Raw genomic sequence first — 14912 nt, forward strand, 5'->3', positions numbered from 1 at the left:
CATACGCCGACCCAGAATAATAAAAAATAAACGAATTGTGGGGAAAAAAACATTCCATGCCGAGTTTCAGCTTTCCCCCATGTCCCCAATCTAGTGGAATAATTTCCAAAACGCCACTACTGAATGGATTCAATCAAACAAACAACAAGCGCCCCGTAGACGGCTTTCCATTAAGCCATCAATAAAAGGGTGACGTCCGCTCCCTGCAGGGTCAAGATGACGCCACCTTTGTGGAGCGGGAGAGCAGGACTGCCGCCGCTGCTACCGCCGCTCCCCGCTGCTGCCGAGCGCTGATGCGGCGTGTGTGAATGGCCCTCGCTGCTGCGGGTAAGTAAGCGAGCGAGTCCTCTCTGACCGCAAGGGTAAATCCAGTAGCCGCCTGTGTCCGTTGAAATGTTGAACATTTTTGTTGTTGCTATTTTCCTGGAAATTAGCAGAACGCGGCAACGGGCCAAATTTGTAGCCGACTAAAATGCCATAACTGTTATTGTTGGTGAGGTGTGTCATTATGGTAGTCTGGCAATGCCACTGTGATATTAATGCAGTATATAAATCACTATGAGGCTACAATGGATCGCTTGACCGTAACAATGTATATAAATACTTTGTAGTATTTATATCTATCTTCGTGCATGGCGCACAGAGATCCCTAGATGATTTGCGCCTTATAAATATTAATTATTATCTCCTAAGTCTCGATGTTTACACACTGCACCAGGTACTCATTTGAGGCTGAGCCATTCTAGGGGAGACTCAGGACCAGTTCAGATAATCGTCAAAGGTGTTGGCCATGAGCGGGAATCAAACACGGCTTGCTGGATTCGTAGCACAGCGCGCTAACCTTCACACGACCGCTCCCCACAACACGCACAATAAAATACACAGTGTGCCACGGTGTTAGCGAGCGTCACCCACCATCGTCTGGGAGAGGGTCTGCATGAACTCGTACAACGTGCAGTTCTTGAGCACCTTGAAGATGGCGTACTTCACCTTCTCCTCGTCGTACATGTCGTTGCCCTGGTGTCCGCAGAACTGATCTTCGGTCACTATCTGGAGACCGGACAGCAGCAGCAAAAGCATCACTGCAGCTGCGCGACCACACTATCCAATTCGCATTATGAAAACCACACGGGTTATTGGAGAACAGACTGTTCCTATGCGAAATATTTCCTTGCGTTTAATAGCTATCAAACAATGCTTGGGTACACAATAAGAACTACGAAATTATGCAATAAAGAAATGGATGTTAAAGGTAGGAGTAATGTCTGTGCGAGTGTACGGGGTCGCAGAGCGGACTTTAACGTGCGGGGTGACGACACGATTGTTGCGCACTCGTGGATAGGCCGTTGAGTTTTGAAAATAGAAATCTGTGGTAGTGCACCCACAGCACTCGTTGCAGACAATGCTGTCACAGGAAAGTACCCTGGCAGCCCTCACTTTAGTGGAAAGTTTTTAGTTTTTAATAATTAAAAGATTTAAAACTTGCGTGTATCGCTACCCAGATATACTAAGCATACTGTACACATGCAAGCACGTGTACAGAATGTGAGGACATTTAATGGAAGAATATAATCTCCTGAAAAGCATTCAGATACAAAGAAAGATATTAACCCTTTCCCGTTCCAAGGAATGCAAGTTGCAGGGTGCGTCCCGTTCACCGTCGAATCTCTGAACGCGGAAGCGGCTCTGCGTTGATTTTAATTAAATAGGCGTAGCAGCGCCGTTGTTTTTAAAGACACTGTACTCACTGCAGAGAACCGTAGCGACACGACCGCACTCTATGACTGCTGGCGCCAAAGTGTGCATGGTCTTGTGGGAGCCTCGGTACTAATAAAGTTATTTCATTTTCTTACTTCCGGTTTAGTTTTGATTACGTATACATGTCATCGGAACGGGAAAGTGTTAAATTGGCCAATGAAGCCTCCATGGAGGTGTACTAAACAATTTTATTTTTATTTTACCAGGTATGGGGTCGGAATCGACCCCATGACCTCCTGTATACCAGGCGAGGTAGTTAACATCTCGCCACCGCGACAACATCTGGAAATCATCGGCCGGAGAGCGTGAGCGCGTGTAGCGACGGGGAGTGGGGGCCTGTCACCCGCACCCTACCCCCGCGCGTGTGCCGCACCTGCAGCTGCATGTACAGGTGAGCCTCCTGCCGCTCCTTCCTCTTCTGAGCCTCCACGCGCTTCTCCTCCTGCAGCCGGTCCACCAGCTGCATGGGGATATCCGTATCCTTCACCATCTGCAGCACGTAGTCTGCGGACACGGCCACGCACGCACACACCACGGTCAATTGGAGACATTTGTAGGGGCTGCTATGCCACGTGTGCGTTAAACAGCAGTGTAGGGGGGGGGGGGTTGACGCGTGCGTTTACCGGATTAAGTATGCGGGCCCCGCTGGTCAGGTCCACAAAGTGACTCGAATAGAATCTAGACACAGGCTGGTGAGGCAGTCTATTTTCGGAGCCTCAATATTGTTGGAACAAGTGCTGTTAGCTAGCACCTATGAAGGCTGGCACGGCACAGGAGAGGCTGAGTGGCCAGCACCCCAGTGGTGATGTTTACACTGCACCAGGTACTCATTTGAGTCCACCAAGGGGAGGCCCATGACCAGTTTAAATTACCTACTGCTCCCCACACATGCAATGACACACAAAAAAGACAAATAAACAAACACGCGCACACAGTGTGTGAGCTAACACCCACGCACTGACATTCTAATGCACGTGCGCAGATCACAATGGTCAATTTCTCTAATCCATGTTCCACTTTCTAATCTGCAGTGAAATTCAAAGCATGTTTAGTTTGTCCTTCCCCCGCACCTCCGATTAGCACCGCTGGCTACATACAGTGCGAAAGAAGTCAAACATACATACAGCTGTGTATCTCCATCATGCGTCTTTATGTATTTTTCAGGTGTTGTTCCGTTAAGTACGCACGCAGAAAACTATAACAAGCTGATACAGTAACCAAAATGTTATTGTGCAGAAATGTATAAATTCCAACAAGACAAAAGAAAAGAAAATTTAGGCTAAACGGCTGTCGGCAGACTCAGCCTTTCACAATAAGTGAATAAAAAAATCGGCACACACATTAACATCACCAGAGACATCATCCTGGGTAGGTCTAACTGAACCCAGGGAAAGGCACGCATCTAACAATAGTTTTATTTTACTGCGGTTGACCAAAGCCAAGCCGGTAACATTTCAGCCGCTAAATCTAAGTGAATTTTTCGTGACATCCCACAGGTCCCCCCATGTTTACAGATTCAGAATTATCCAGCGAGAAATACCGATAACACGGAGCGCAGAAATGGCACGATACTTGCATTAGCTACAAGTGGTGCTGGGATGTTTATTTTTGTGACAAGCTGAAGCCAATGCGAGGGGGGGGGGGGAGTCACTGAGTGTATCAGCTGCAGCATCATCGGTTTGGAATGGCCGTGCCTCAAGGGCCCAAACTTCATCTCTTGATGAAAAACAATTTCACGTTGCCAGCAATGAGAGCTATCGCTTGCAAAATGATGCCAAACAATACGGACAAATGACCTGGGCACGTGCCATGCTGTGTTGAGACAAGGCTAGAACAATCACATAGTGACAGTGAAAAGTAAGAATAGGGTTTTTCCCCTTTTTTTGGAAAACAAAACTGAAACATTTTTACGAGGAATCATGTTTGCATTAACCACAATACTTGTGGTCAGATTGCAAACAAAAAACACTCTGATAATATATGCATTGTCCTTGAAACTGATTGATCCACACCAGAGACAGCTTTCCTTTGAGCCTCGTCTCAAATGGTGCTAGACCATTTGAGGTCAAATCATGAAGACAGTTATACGTGTTAACATGTCAGACTCTGATATAGTTTTAGCAAATAATAATTGTGTTTCCTTTGTTTCATTAAACTTCCAATTACATGAATGATCTCTTTAAAAAAAGGGTCAATTATTTAATCTTATTTTAGCACATTCAGAATTGAATTACTTTATTAAAATGTTATATTTAGCTTGTAAATAACACTTTCTTAGGATTGCAATAACCAACAAAATTGCAGATGACATTACAAAGGCAAGTACATGATATATACAACACAATCAATCGTATACAACTGCAGGACTGTGGTATCTGCACACAAACTAATGACAATCATGTCATGACATCCATTTCACAGCCGAGTCGATTGATAAAACCCCGGGAGAAACCGTCAGGCCGCATCACAAAACGGATGACTCAGTGCGGCGTGAGTCAGCGACGGCCACGCAAATCTCTCAGCTTCCCAGTCACGTGGCAAAGAACTGAGAGATTTGAGGGCTTCATCAGCTGTAGCAGCTTTTGGCTCGGCCATCGAAAAAAATGACAGTCACTGCCTTCGCATGCTTTCGGATGTACTTTTAAATTATCTAGATTGAAAACTCATTTATTAAAAACTACTTTTTGTGTTTAGTTTGTTGTCCTTCCCACGCACCTCCAATTAGCATGGTTGACTTTTGTACGGTGCGAGAAGTTAAATAAACATACGTGCATAAGGTCACCGGACACCATCGAGAGACTCACCGAGAGGCGAGAACCAATGTGCTCGCTTCACCGATCGACATTGACCAATATGGTCAAGTATGGTTGAACAATGCCCGACAATTGGTGCATATACATATTAGTAATAATCCATATTTATAGAGCTCGTCTTTCATACCACAAGGTTCAGGGCAACTTGACACGAGTTAAAACAACAAAAAAGCTATTACGGAAAAGGGGGTAAGAAAAAAAAAAGACTCGGAACGTTATAATACATTGAGGGAAAGGGAAACATTAACGAAACAGGAAAACGATCATAAGATGCCAGAATAAATCAGCATCGTCCTTGGTAATCTTGCTTGGGGCCCATAAGCCATAGGCCCTAGTTCCCTGCAGCAATAGATCCACGAGCCATAGTGTACTCTGGGAAGGAGGAAGCAGTGGGTGCTAACCAGAATCAATGGGTATGAACAGGGGGGGCAGCTTTTGGAGTTGCTTATCGCCACATCCAACACGTGGGACTCTGTCTGGCGACTCAAATCTTGCCGAAATAGAGCTGAGGGTGTGATGGAAATGGAACTGGAAGAAATAACTGGTACACGGTTGGACTCGGTGAGTTGAGGAGAAAAGAGGGGAGAGACCTGAATACATTTTTACCATCGAGAGAGGGCCCACAGGATCTACGCCACAAGTAGAGTTGCCGGTCTCCAAAAGTCAAACAAGGTCTTTCGATTCAAGAGTACAGTCGGAGCTTGTTATAAACGAAGCAAGCTTTCACGCAAAAATACATTATTTTAATGAGAAAAAAATGCAAACATTTGGTTGGCCCAAGCACAGATTATTAGGTGGATGTTAGGTGGAATATTACATCGCACGATCATGAGAGATGGCGGCGGCTTGGGGAGGCCTTCATCCAGCAGTCGACTGACCAAGGCTGATGGTGACGATGGCTCCAGCATCTCTGTACAAATTATAAGACGTTTTAACGAATGAGAGACGCGGCTGAGCTCCCGGCCCCTGGCCCACAGACGTAGCGTTGAGAGTGTGCGCGGAGTGGGGGAGGGCTCACCGAGCTTGCTCTCGCGAATGTAGACCAGCATGTAGGCGTTGGTGCAGTGCCGCACGGAGAAGTCGTCATCCAGCCCGCCGTAGTTGTGCTCAATGGCCTCCTTCTTGGTGCAGCGCGAGACGACGTCGTCATCAAACTTACACCACTGCACGAACACAAACCCCCAAGTTGCTTGAACAACTCCTTTTAGAATTATTATTGTGTCACGACCAACTATTACCTCTTCCATTATCAACAATAATAATATAGTCGTAAAATAAGATATCTACTTTGTGTTCAAGAATAAACACAAACCGCAAGTCCCTTGAACAACTCCTTCTATAATTATAATTGTACTAGCCTTTTGCCCGTCCAAGGACGGGTGTATTGCAGTAAATATGAAACTTGCAAGTGAAAAGCAGACGGCGACGTGATATATTCATAGCATTAATGCGTGTGCAGTTTGTCAGGGCACGGTGACAGACCTCTTTCATGTTAAGGTTATAATCCCTGTTCATCATGACGTCCTTTTTAGTTCTATGTCTCAACAGCGTTACGGAGATCGCGTGACGTGAGGGTTCTGCCTTTGAAGTGAGGGTTGTAAGTTGACGCCGAGGAGGGGGGAGGAGGCGCCTTGGCCCCCCATGTGGAGTGACGTCACCCGCTAATTATTATTAATGGAGGGGGGGGGGTGTCCATTTGGAGGACGTCACCATCTAATGAATATTGAGGGAGAGTTGGTCGATGTGGAGTGACGTCACGTGCTCATGATTATTAATGAGGGAGTGTGCTCCATGTGGATTGACGTCACCTACTCATGATTATTAATGAGGGGGGGGGGTGTCCATTTGGAGGACGTCACCTGCTCATGAATATTGCTGGTGGATGTGGAGTGACGTCACGAGCGTTAAGGACATTCCTGGGTGATTATAGTAGGTATTACTAGGACGACTACCGCTTCCACTATCAACAACAATAATAAATATATTGATCATTGATATCTACTTTGTGTTAAAGAATAAACACACGTCTATGTGATCAAACAATCCTTTCCTCCGTGGCGTCGAACTCCAAGCTTGTGCCAATGTATGTAATGGCATCGACAGAGAGAACTTTTTTTGTTGTATTTAGTTTGTTGTCCTTCGTTGCCTTCAAACGTTGTATATTTTTACAGTGAGATTGCTTCCTTTGAACATGAGAAATTACATTGTCTACTTCAAGGTCTGAGCCAGCTGTGGACGCTGCTGCGCGCTTGCAAGATGGCCCAATCGCGAATCCCCGACGCTGGCGCAGAGCCGCCACCACCGCGGTGGTGCTCACCTTGCTGTCGCGGTGCTCACCTTGCCGTCGCCCATGGGGTTCAGGTAGACGACGTAGTGACCGCCGTGGTTGTCCCCGCTGTGCACCAGCACGGCGTGCAAGATGTAAGTGGCCGAGTCCTCTGCGTCCAACTTCTGCAGGAAGTCGTCGAGGATCAGCCTCTCGGGGAACTCGAACCTGCCAGGGCATTGAGCAGCAGCGAGAAGCAGCAAGCAGCAGCAGGGACAACATTGTGTTAACGTCAGCAAGGCCAAAAGATGGCTTAGGAGCCTACACACAGGGCTCTACAGCCTGTTCCTTCTTCCGTACAGCTGCTGATGGAGATGCAGTGCAAAGCAACTACAATTCCACACTCAGGTGGTCAAGCCAGATAACTGCGTCAGGAGCAGTAGTAGAGTGTATAGCTGTGACGTCTCCTTCGTATTTGTAGATCGGGCATTGCGTTGTTCTACGTTGTACGATCTGTTCCGGATGACCACAGTCGCGCACTACTGGAGAGTTTTTAATTTTCCATTCGTGAATCAAGTATTTGCATCTACTGCCATGGTTTGTGCAGTGGATGCAGTTTAGGGTGAACCATGAGCTTCGTGAAAGATCAAAGCCAGGGATCTTATGCTCTACAGCCAACCACTTCAGAGACTCCATGTATGTAGAACTTCTTTCGTACCGTAAGTCACCAACCGTGCTAATCGGAGGTGCTCCCATGGACACTATTAAAGTTGCAACCGAAAACAGCAAGTGTAATTTTTATTTATCTTAATACGTAGGTTTTCTCAGCCGACACTTGCATTCATAATTGATGTTAAGGTTACGCCACATTACTGATTTTGCGACATTTACCTTGTACCAGTATGTTTTATGGACCATCTTATAAGAAAGCACATAAATAATTCTAAATACTTATCTCACCGAAACATGTAACCGATTGGAAAGCTATGGGAGATTTCACATCTAAATTATGGCAAGAAGTGAATATGCGGGGTCTCCATTACTAAGACAGCAGTGCAATACACCACGCCAAAGTGTTTTTGCTGCTTTGTCAAGATGTGGATGCGACTCTGCGCATGGCCTTCATAGGTACTCACTAACAACAACACTTTCCCAAAACAGTCTGGTCAGGCTATACGGCGCACAGTTCAAAGACAACGCACTATCAGAGTAATGAGAGCTTGGGGTAAGCCTCTACATCATGAGGCTTCCTTTGCCAGTACCAAAATATACTAGTAGGGTTTTTCCCCTTTTTTCTGGAAATGAAACTGGTCGAACACCATTTGAGACTAGGCTCTAAGAAAAGCTGTCTCTGGTGTGGACCAGTCAGTTTCAAGGACAATGCATAAATTATCAGAGTTGTTTTTTGTTTGCATTTGACTGCAAGTATTGTGGTTAATGTAAACATGATTCCTTGCAAAAGGTGTCAGTTTTGTTGCCAGAAAAAAAGGGGAAAAACCCTATTAGTACGTTTAGATTTAACAACACCCAAAGGTGGTCTGCAGTGAATGTACCTCAGCCTTATCCAGACCACCAAGCTCAAAAGCCCCAGTGTGGCATTTTATTATCCTAACAAACTTATCATTAATTTGAATATATTTGAATGCAAATCAATTAAATATATGACTGTAAATTGACATTTAACACATAAAGGAAGAACGGCGGGATAACCATATTTTCTCCACTTTTTGAGATGGTGGTCCGGATGACAAAACTTCACACTTTTTATTTTTTGCGAATTGTTTCTGAAAAAAAGATAACCGTTATCTTATCAGGCTCTACCCCGGGGGCCAGGTAGGTCATTGATTAATGGATCGATTACAATTCACCACGATAAGCTGCTAGATTGTTAAATGCCGGAGGACAGTGACACATCAGTGTATTTTTGCAAGCAGCTGCAACGATCTTGCTCAATGGAGCTGTCCCCAACAACTCGTTCGAGGGAAGTTCTCTTACAAAAGCTTAAATATTCATCGAAATAACCCACAGCGTGGTTTAGCAGAAATCATCATCTCACAATGAGGGTGATGCTGATATTCCAAAGATGATGGTGGTAATGGTGAGGACTGTTGAAGATGATGGCAAGGATAACAACTGATGCAAACCGATGCCGAGTGCACAAAAGTCAGTGACTCGAAAATTTACAGAATTAACACGAGACCAGACTCAGTATTGTATTTGGTACATTGGATTCTACCGACTTTCATAATATTGAGCATTAAGAATTGTTATTAATCATTAATGTATACAAGTCTAAAACGGATGAAGATCAATACATTAAGGTCCTAACATTTTATAGAAATGATAAATAACAGACGTTGAATTTAGAGCGCTTGACACACAATAAGGGACTTAGAAACATCTCATAAAAATATTGGAAAGGGGACCCCCCATTGGCAGCTGTCCCTGTGGGCACAAGATGATTCAGCACCTGACCTGCAGCATAAGAATATTAGTTTACAGGTAGGGGGGCGACGATTGCTGTGTCATCCCTAATTGAGTAACTGGTGGCAATTTTTTATTTTATTTGGCAAATTCGGAGCATGACGCCAGCGCACTTTGCACCACTGTTTACAAATTAGGTCACGTGATCTTAATATCTACTGTGAAGCAGCTGGCATGTGTAGTAGTATTTGTATGTATGTAGTCCATTCTCCTATAACGCGTTTTCAAGACGCAATTTGGATATAACGTGATGAATGGATTATAGGGAACACATTTTTTATAGCGCGGATGCGAATTGGATATAACACGATTGAGTGAGCGGAACTACGTTGCGCGAGTAGGAATAAGCCATTGTACGGCTGCCTCGGCATAGCGTCGCAAGGCGGGATTGCTGCTGCATGCTTCTAGAAGCTACCCACGTGAATCAGTCTTTTGTTGAGCCTGCGTATGCATCTCACGTGTTAACGTGGACTGTGCTTTAAATCGATATTCATATTATTATAACGCGATTTGTCCATAACGCGGTGTTCTTTAGGAACGCAACTACTACCGCGTTACAGGAGAACAGACTGCATGTTACATTTATTTCGCAGCGTACGTAGCCAACCAGTGCTAATCGTTATCACACTCTGAGCGTGAACTTGTGCAGCTCATGACAGGAAAGATGGACGCGGATAAATAAAAATCACGGATAATCCAAAAATAATCAATTTCTGCGTATCTCTATGCTAAACACCACTAACATAGGTATAAATTACACTAGCAATCGACAGACCGCAAATCGGATAAACCGCACGCGGATAAGCGATAAGCTACTGTATTTAGCATAAAAATGTAAAAGGATATTTTTCTGACGATTTGACCAGAACGGCCTTTTTCTCTAGTAATGCTACATACGAGACGTCTTTGCAACCCGGGGGCGGGGGGGGGTGATTCCACGGTCGGTTCTCAGGGTTGCTTTAAACAGCGATGCTGCCATCGCACAGCTATTCATAGGAATGCTCAGGTGGGCGCTGCACAAGGAGCAAAGGATCCTGGGTTCCCAGGACTCTGCAGTACATCAAGCACAACGTCACTGCCTAAGTAGCAAACGCCACTTTCGCAATTAGATTTGCCAGTTCGTTTTTTTTTAGTTGTGCTTTCGTTTATTTATAGCGGTGCTGCTCACAAGTTTTTCCTCGTGCTTACTAATGCCATCGCTAATAACAGCCAATTGATACGACGGTATATTCTTACCATAGCGCTTACTCCCACTTACTATACATAGGTATTTACGAAGATGAAAATTATTTATAACCACCCCCCCCCACCTCCAGCTGGTGTTGTCATTCGCGACGCACCACAAACTTCGCATTTTCAGTTTTCCTGATGCCACGGTTTACCCCACGCGTGCGCGGGCACGGTATATTTGGGGTTAAAAGCGAAGTGAAAAATTCCCTCGTGAGGCAATCTCCTGGGACCTCCTCGTATCGTCGTCGATAACCTCCTCAAATCTCACAAGTTACTGCGTCAATGGCTCTGCGTGTCAGTCACATTGCCCCAGTATGTTTAACGTCACCGAGTGTTGCCTCATTTTGGCTCCAAGATACTAGAGACGTATTATGGTGTTGACGATGAACTAGACACGACATGCGACTTTTGACCTAATTCTGATCGCGATCAGTGGTGCGCTGTCAAGTGGACAAAGTGAAGTAATGCACGTCACGTAACAGGTCTACACTATCTTCTTGGTTCTTTCGGTAAAGTCAGTAGAATGGAAATAATAAAATAATAAAAATAAAACATAATAAAATAATTCTCACGACGTTTCGGCCACAACGCAAGCAGCCGTTCTCAGGTGAAGAACAGCGTCTTTCTGACAGACCTGTTCTTCTTTATTTTATTATTTCCATTCTACGTGACTTTACCGAAAGAACCAAGAAGATGAATCCCTGCAGTCACGAAAGCTTTAAATCGAGGTCTACACTAAACTAAAAAACATTTTTTTTATTTTACCAGTTAAAGCCCACGGAGCTATATGGCTCTTTTTTTCACAAGGAACCTGGCCACAAATGGTAGCCCAATGAAGAAGCTTATAGTGTGGAAATGTATAGTGGCCAAATACTCTAAATGCATGTTGATTCTAAAGGTGGAGGGAAAAAAAATCCACGCGGCCACAGGGAGAACATGCAAACTCCAAATATGCAGGTGTCAGGGTCGGGATTGACCTCCTGTATAGGAGGTGAGGTAGTTAGCATCTTGCCACCGAGGATTCACATTGTTGACAATTTAGATTTTACCTAACAATTTAGAACATTATGACGAGTGACTTGGATTAGGGCATCACGAAACTGTGAGAGAAGGCTACAGTGTAAGGGAGGCATTCACCGAGCAGCGGATCGATCACGGTTCTAGAAGACGATCAAACACACGACTTAATTCTTCAGATGGTGGCCAACAAGTGTGATACCCGGCTCTGGGGGGCCAAACGGCGAGTAGTGTGCGTGGCATCGCTAACTCACCGGTCGTTGATCTTTATGTTCTGGTCGGTCTGTGGGTCGTACATGAACCTCATGAGTTGCAGGTGCAGCACGGGTGGAAATGACAGAAACTTCACACCCTTCTCTGCCTCCTGCACACAGCATGTCAACAAAACGCAGACGTTCTCAGATCTTTAAACACGCTGCTGATTTTTATCTACCACAGATTATTAATTAATCACAATTTCCTGCAATTGTTTGTGGCTATGTCGTGTTTTATTTACAAACCAGATATATATTTTTTTATTTTACCAGGTAAGGCCCATCACGGAGCTATATTGATCTTTTTCATAAATGACCTGGCCACAAAAGATAGTCGAACGAAGTGGCTAATCATGTGGAAATGTAAAAAATTACAAATACAACTTAATTATTCCTTATCTTACCAGGAAAGGCCCACTGAGCTAATGCCTTATTTTTCAAAAGCAACCTGGCCTCACACAGATTATAGCTCAAAGATGTGGCTTTATCATCATGTGAATATTCAAAACAGTGGGCAAATACTCTAAAATAATCCCAAGGAGGGGAACGCCTTGTGGCAGGGGGGGGAGGGGGGCGGCACCTGTAGGCCGTGCTCCCCAGCGTCGTATTTGTTGTCTCCGTCCAGCTGCTCCACAGCCACATAGTCGTTAAACGACTCGTAAACTGGGGGGGGAGGAGCGAATACGTGGTCACCAATACTCACGACGACGCCTCTTGCCTTGCATCACAAAATCAAGGCTCGCAAGAGATTTTCAGTTAGGCGACGTAACAACCCGGTCAATATTTGCGTTAAGACCCTCCCCGGTGACTTCACTGCATTGACGTTCGTTTTAAATGTACTGGAGTGACCCCACAGTGTTTGGCTCAAAGTTGGAGAGCCTACAGACACATCACTGGTGCACATCTCTCCAGAATAAGTTAATACCCTACACCACCAAACACAGCCAAGCAAAGTAAAATATCCTGCATGCAAGCGTTTAACATGTCAATTATTATTGTTTCATCTCGTCAGTGAGTTCAAGCACAATTCTCACCACGAAATGTAGCAATTTAGGTAGAAGTTCCACTTGCAACCGAATCAAGCATCTTCAGGATAAACTCATAATCCAAAAATCAATTATGAATCATAATGCAGTAATTCCTCATTTAACGTGTTAGGTGTTTATGAAAAGTACCGAGTTAAGCGAAAACTATTTCCCAATAAGAAATAGCGTAAAAGGTGAGGTCTGCAATATGTACATGTGTATGATAAACTTATTTGCACCGTACATAGCCACCCGTGCTAATCGGAAGTGCGGGGGAAGGTCTGGTGCAAACAGTGAGATAGCGGGACAAAGTGAGATGAGGGTACGTTGTGTACTGCGTCATTCTGCTCGCATACCCAGAATTCCCACACCGCTCAGCTCAACAAAGTAGTTTGTCGTTAACCGCTCAGAAAGTCCGTTAAAACGGACACGTTTTAACGTTCCCCGACAGAAGAGCCGCGTCATAGCGAAAACGCCTTGTGCGAACACGAGTTAAGCCAGCACTTGCTGTATTAGCTGGGCTGTGGTAAGATAGCAAAGTTATGTATGGAGCCAAAACTGGGCCTCTGGGGTTCGAGTTTACGGAGCAACACCAACATCGGCGGCGGGTGCCATCTGCACCGATCCGAACCAGTCCATACGTCACCAGTGTGGTAAAGTATGGTCAAAACAACCCCCGAAATCATTACTATTATACAATAAGAACACTTTGTATGCTGTAAACACACCTCTTGTAAAAACGCAGAGCGCCACAATATGGTATTTCTAAGCATGCACTTAAAATGATAATGCAAGTTTCATTTCCAAATTTATCCAGTACAAATACAAAATCTTCTGTTTGAATGACAGTTATTACATATCTATCATACCCAAAACTCTCTATTTTGCACAATAAAACATTTTTCCAAAAACGTTTAAATTGCTTTCCTCAAGTTCTTTTCACATTTGTCATTATTTTGCCACTTTCTTTAAGCTCTTTTGAGACTCAAGTGAAAAAAACAAATCATTCACGTTACACACGTCGCACAAACTCGCCGAGTGCCGGTTGCAACCCCGTTAAGCTCTTCCGTAAGCAAGTTTATTTTTTGTAGAGTTGGTTTAATATTCAAATATGGGATTTCCATTATGCACCGACTTCACAATGGATGACTCTTAGAAATGGTATCATAATAGGGAGAGGAGGGGGGGCTTTATTTACAACTTTGGTGGAGGGTTGGATGTTTACTTTTAAAGTTCCAGATATTGCTGGACAACCAAGGTAATAGAACTGTCAGTTGTATACAGGCCACTTAAGTGGTGTGCATGCTGACAAATAAGATGTCCAGTCTACAGGGAACATCTGTGGGTATGAAGAAGCAATGCTGCAAATTGCCAACACTCACTGTTTTTCTTGCCCTTTATACTCAGCTGGATGTCATAGTAATCTTCAATCCTTTCTGAGCGGTAGTCCACATGCTTGCACTGAATGTAGGACTGAAAAAGGAAGAGCATATCACATCCTGAATAACTCCGCAGGCACTTAAATGGACACACTCGTCAACAATAACGACGCCTTAGAAAGAAGACAAAAATACATCTGGAAGATAGCGGCGACGTTCCAAGCAACAGACCTTCATCGCAGCATGTCAAGGTGATTTGCCCAAAATGTCGGCAATTAATATAATATTCTTTGAAGGCAGTGTTGTTGATAAGTGTGCCAAGATGTTTTGTTAATTGTCTTTGTGCACCATCACCAATGCAGCAGCAAGACGAAATGTGTTTGATTCTAAAGCATTCAGATGACCAAATCATGTTTTAAGAGTGAATGTGTCTTTTTTTACATTGAAAGTTTTTTTTTTACACAAGTAAAAAACACTTACCACCATCTTTCCTCCAAAAAGCTTCGGAATGGTACCTTCCACGCACGTCCCTTTCATCTTATTCTCTACGTTGTCAAGCAGCTGTGCGACGGAGAGAACGCGTCAACAATGCAGCAAGGTGGTGAAGTGTGCGCTGGTGTGCCTGCACTCTAAAATGCGACGCAACATTTGTGCAAGATTGACTTTAAACATGTTTTTACCGCCCT

General features: G+C 44.4%; 1 protein-coding gene across 6 annotated transcripts in view; it reads right to left on the bottom strand.

The window, feature by feature from the left end:
- USP7 (ubiquitin specific peptidase 7) overlaps positions 1–14912 on the bottom strand; it is an 85497-nt gene that overhangs the window by 33908 nt on the left and 36677 nt on the right. For 3 of the 6 annotated variants that reach the window (XM_061570037.1, XM_061570036.1, XM_061570035.1), the window contains exons 9-17: positions 14707–14787; positions 14230–14320; positions 12403–12485; positions 11823–11932; positions 6909–7065; positions 5590–5734; positions 5389–5481; positions 2132–2262; positions 916–1050 (exon numbers count right to left, since the gene is read on the bottom strand). In XM_061570037.1, the coding sequence (XP_061426021.1) occupies positions 916–1050; positions 2132–2262; positions 5389–5481; positions 5590–5734; positions 6909–7065; positions 11823–11932; positions 12403–12485; positions 14230–14320; positions 14707–14787 (1026 nt within the window). The remainder of the gene's footprint in view (positions 1–915; positions 1051–2131; positions 2263–5388; positions 5482–5589; positions 5735–6908; positions 7066–11822; positions 11933–12402; positions 12486–14229; positions 14321–14706; positions 14788–14912) is intronic. The other 3 variants (XM_061570040.1, XM_061570039.1, XM_061570038.1) reach the window with 1 other exon arrangement.

Source organism: Lethenteron reissneri, chromosome 44, assembly GCF_015708825.2.
Source record: "Lethenteron reissneri isolate LAM-NWPU_2019-01 chromosome 44, ASM1570882v1, whole genome shotgun sequence".
NCBI classification, from domain to species: domain Eukaryota; kingdom Metazoa; phylum Chordata; class Hyperoartia; order Petromyzontiformes; family Petromyzontidae; genus Lethenteron; species Lethenteron reissneri.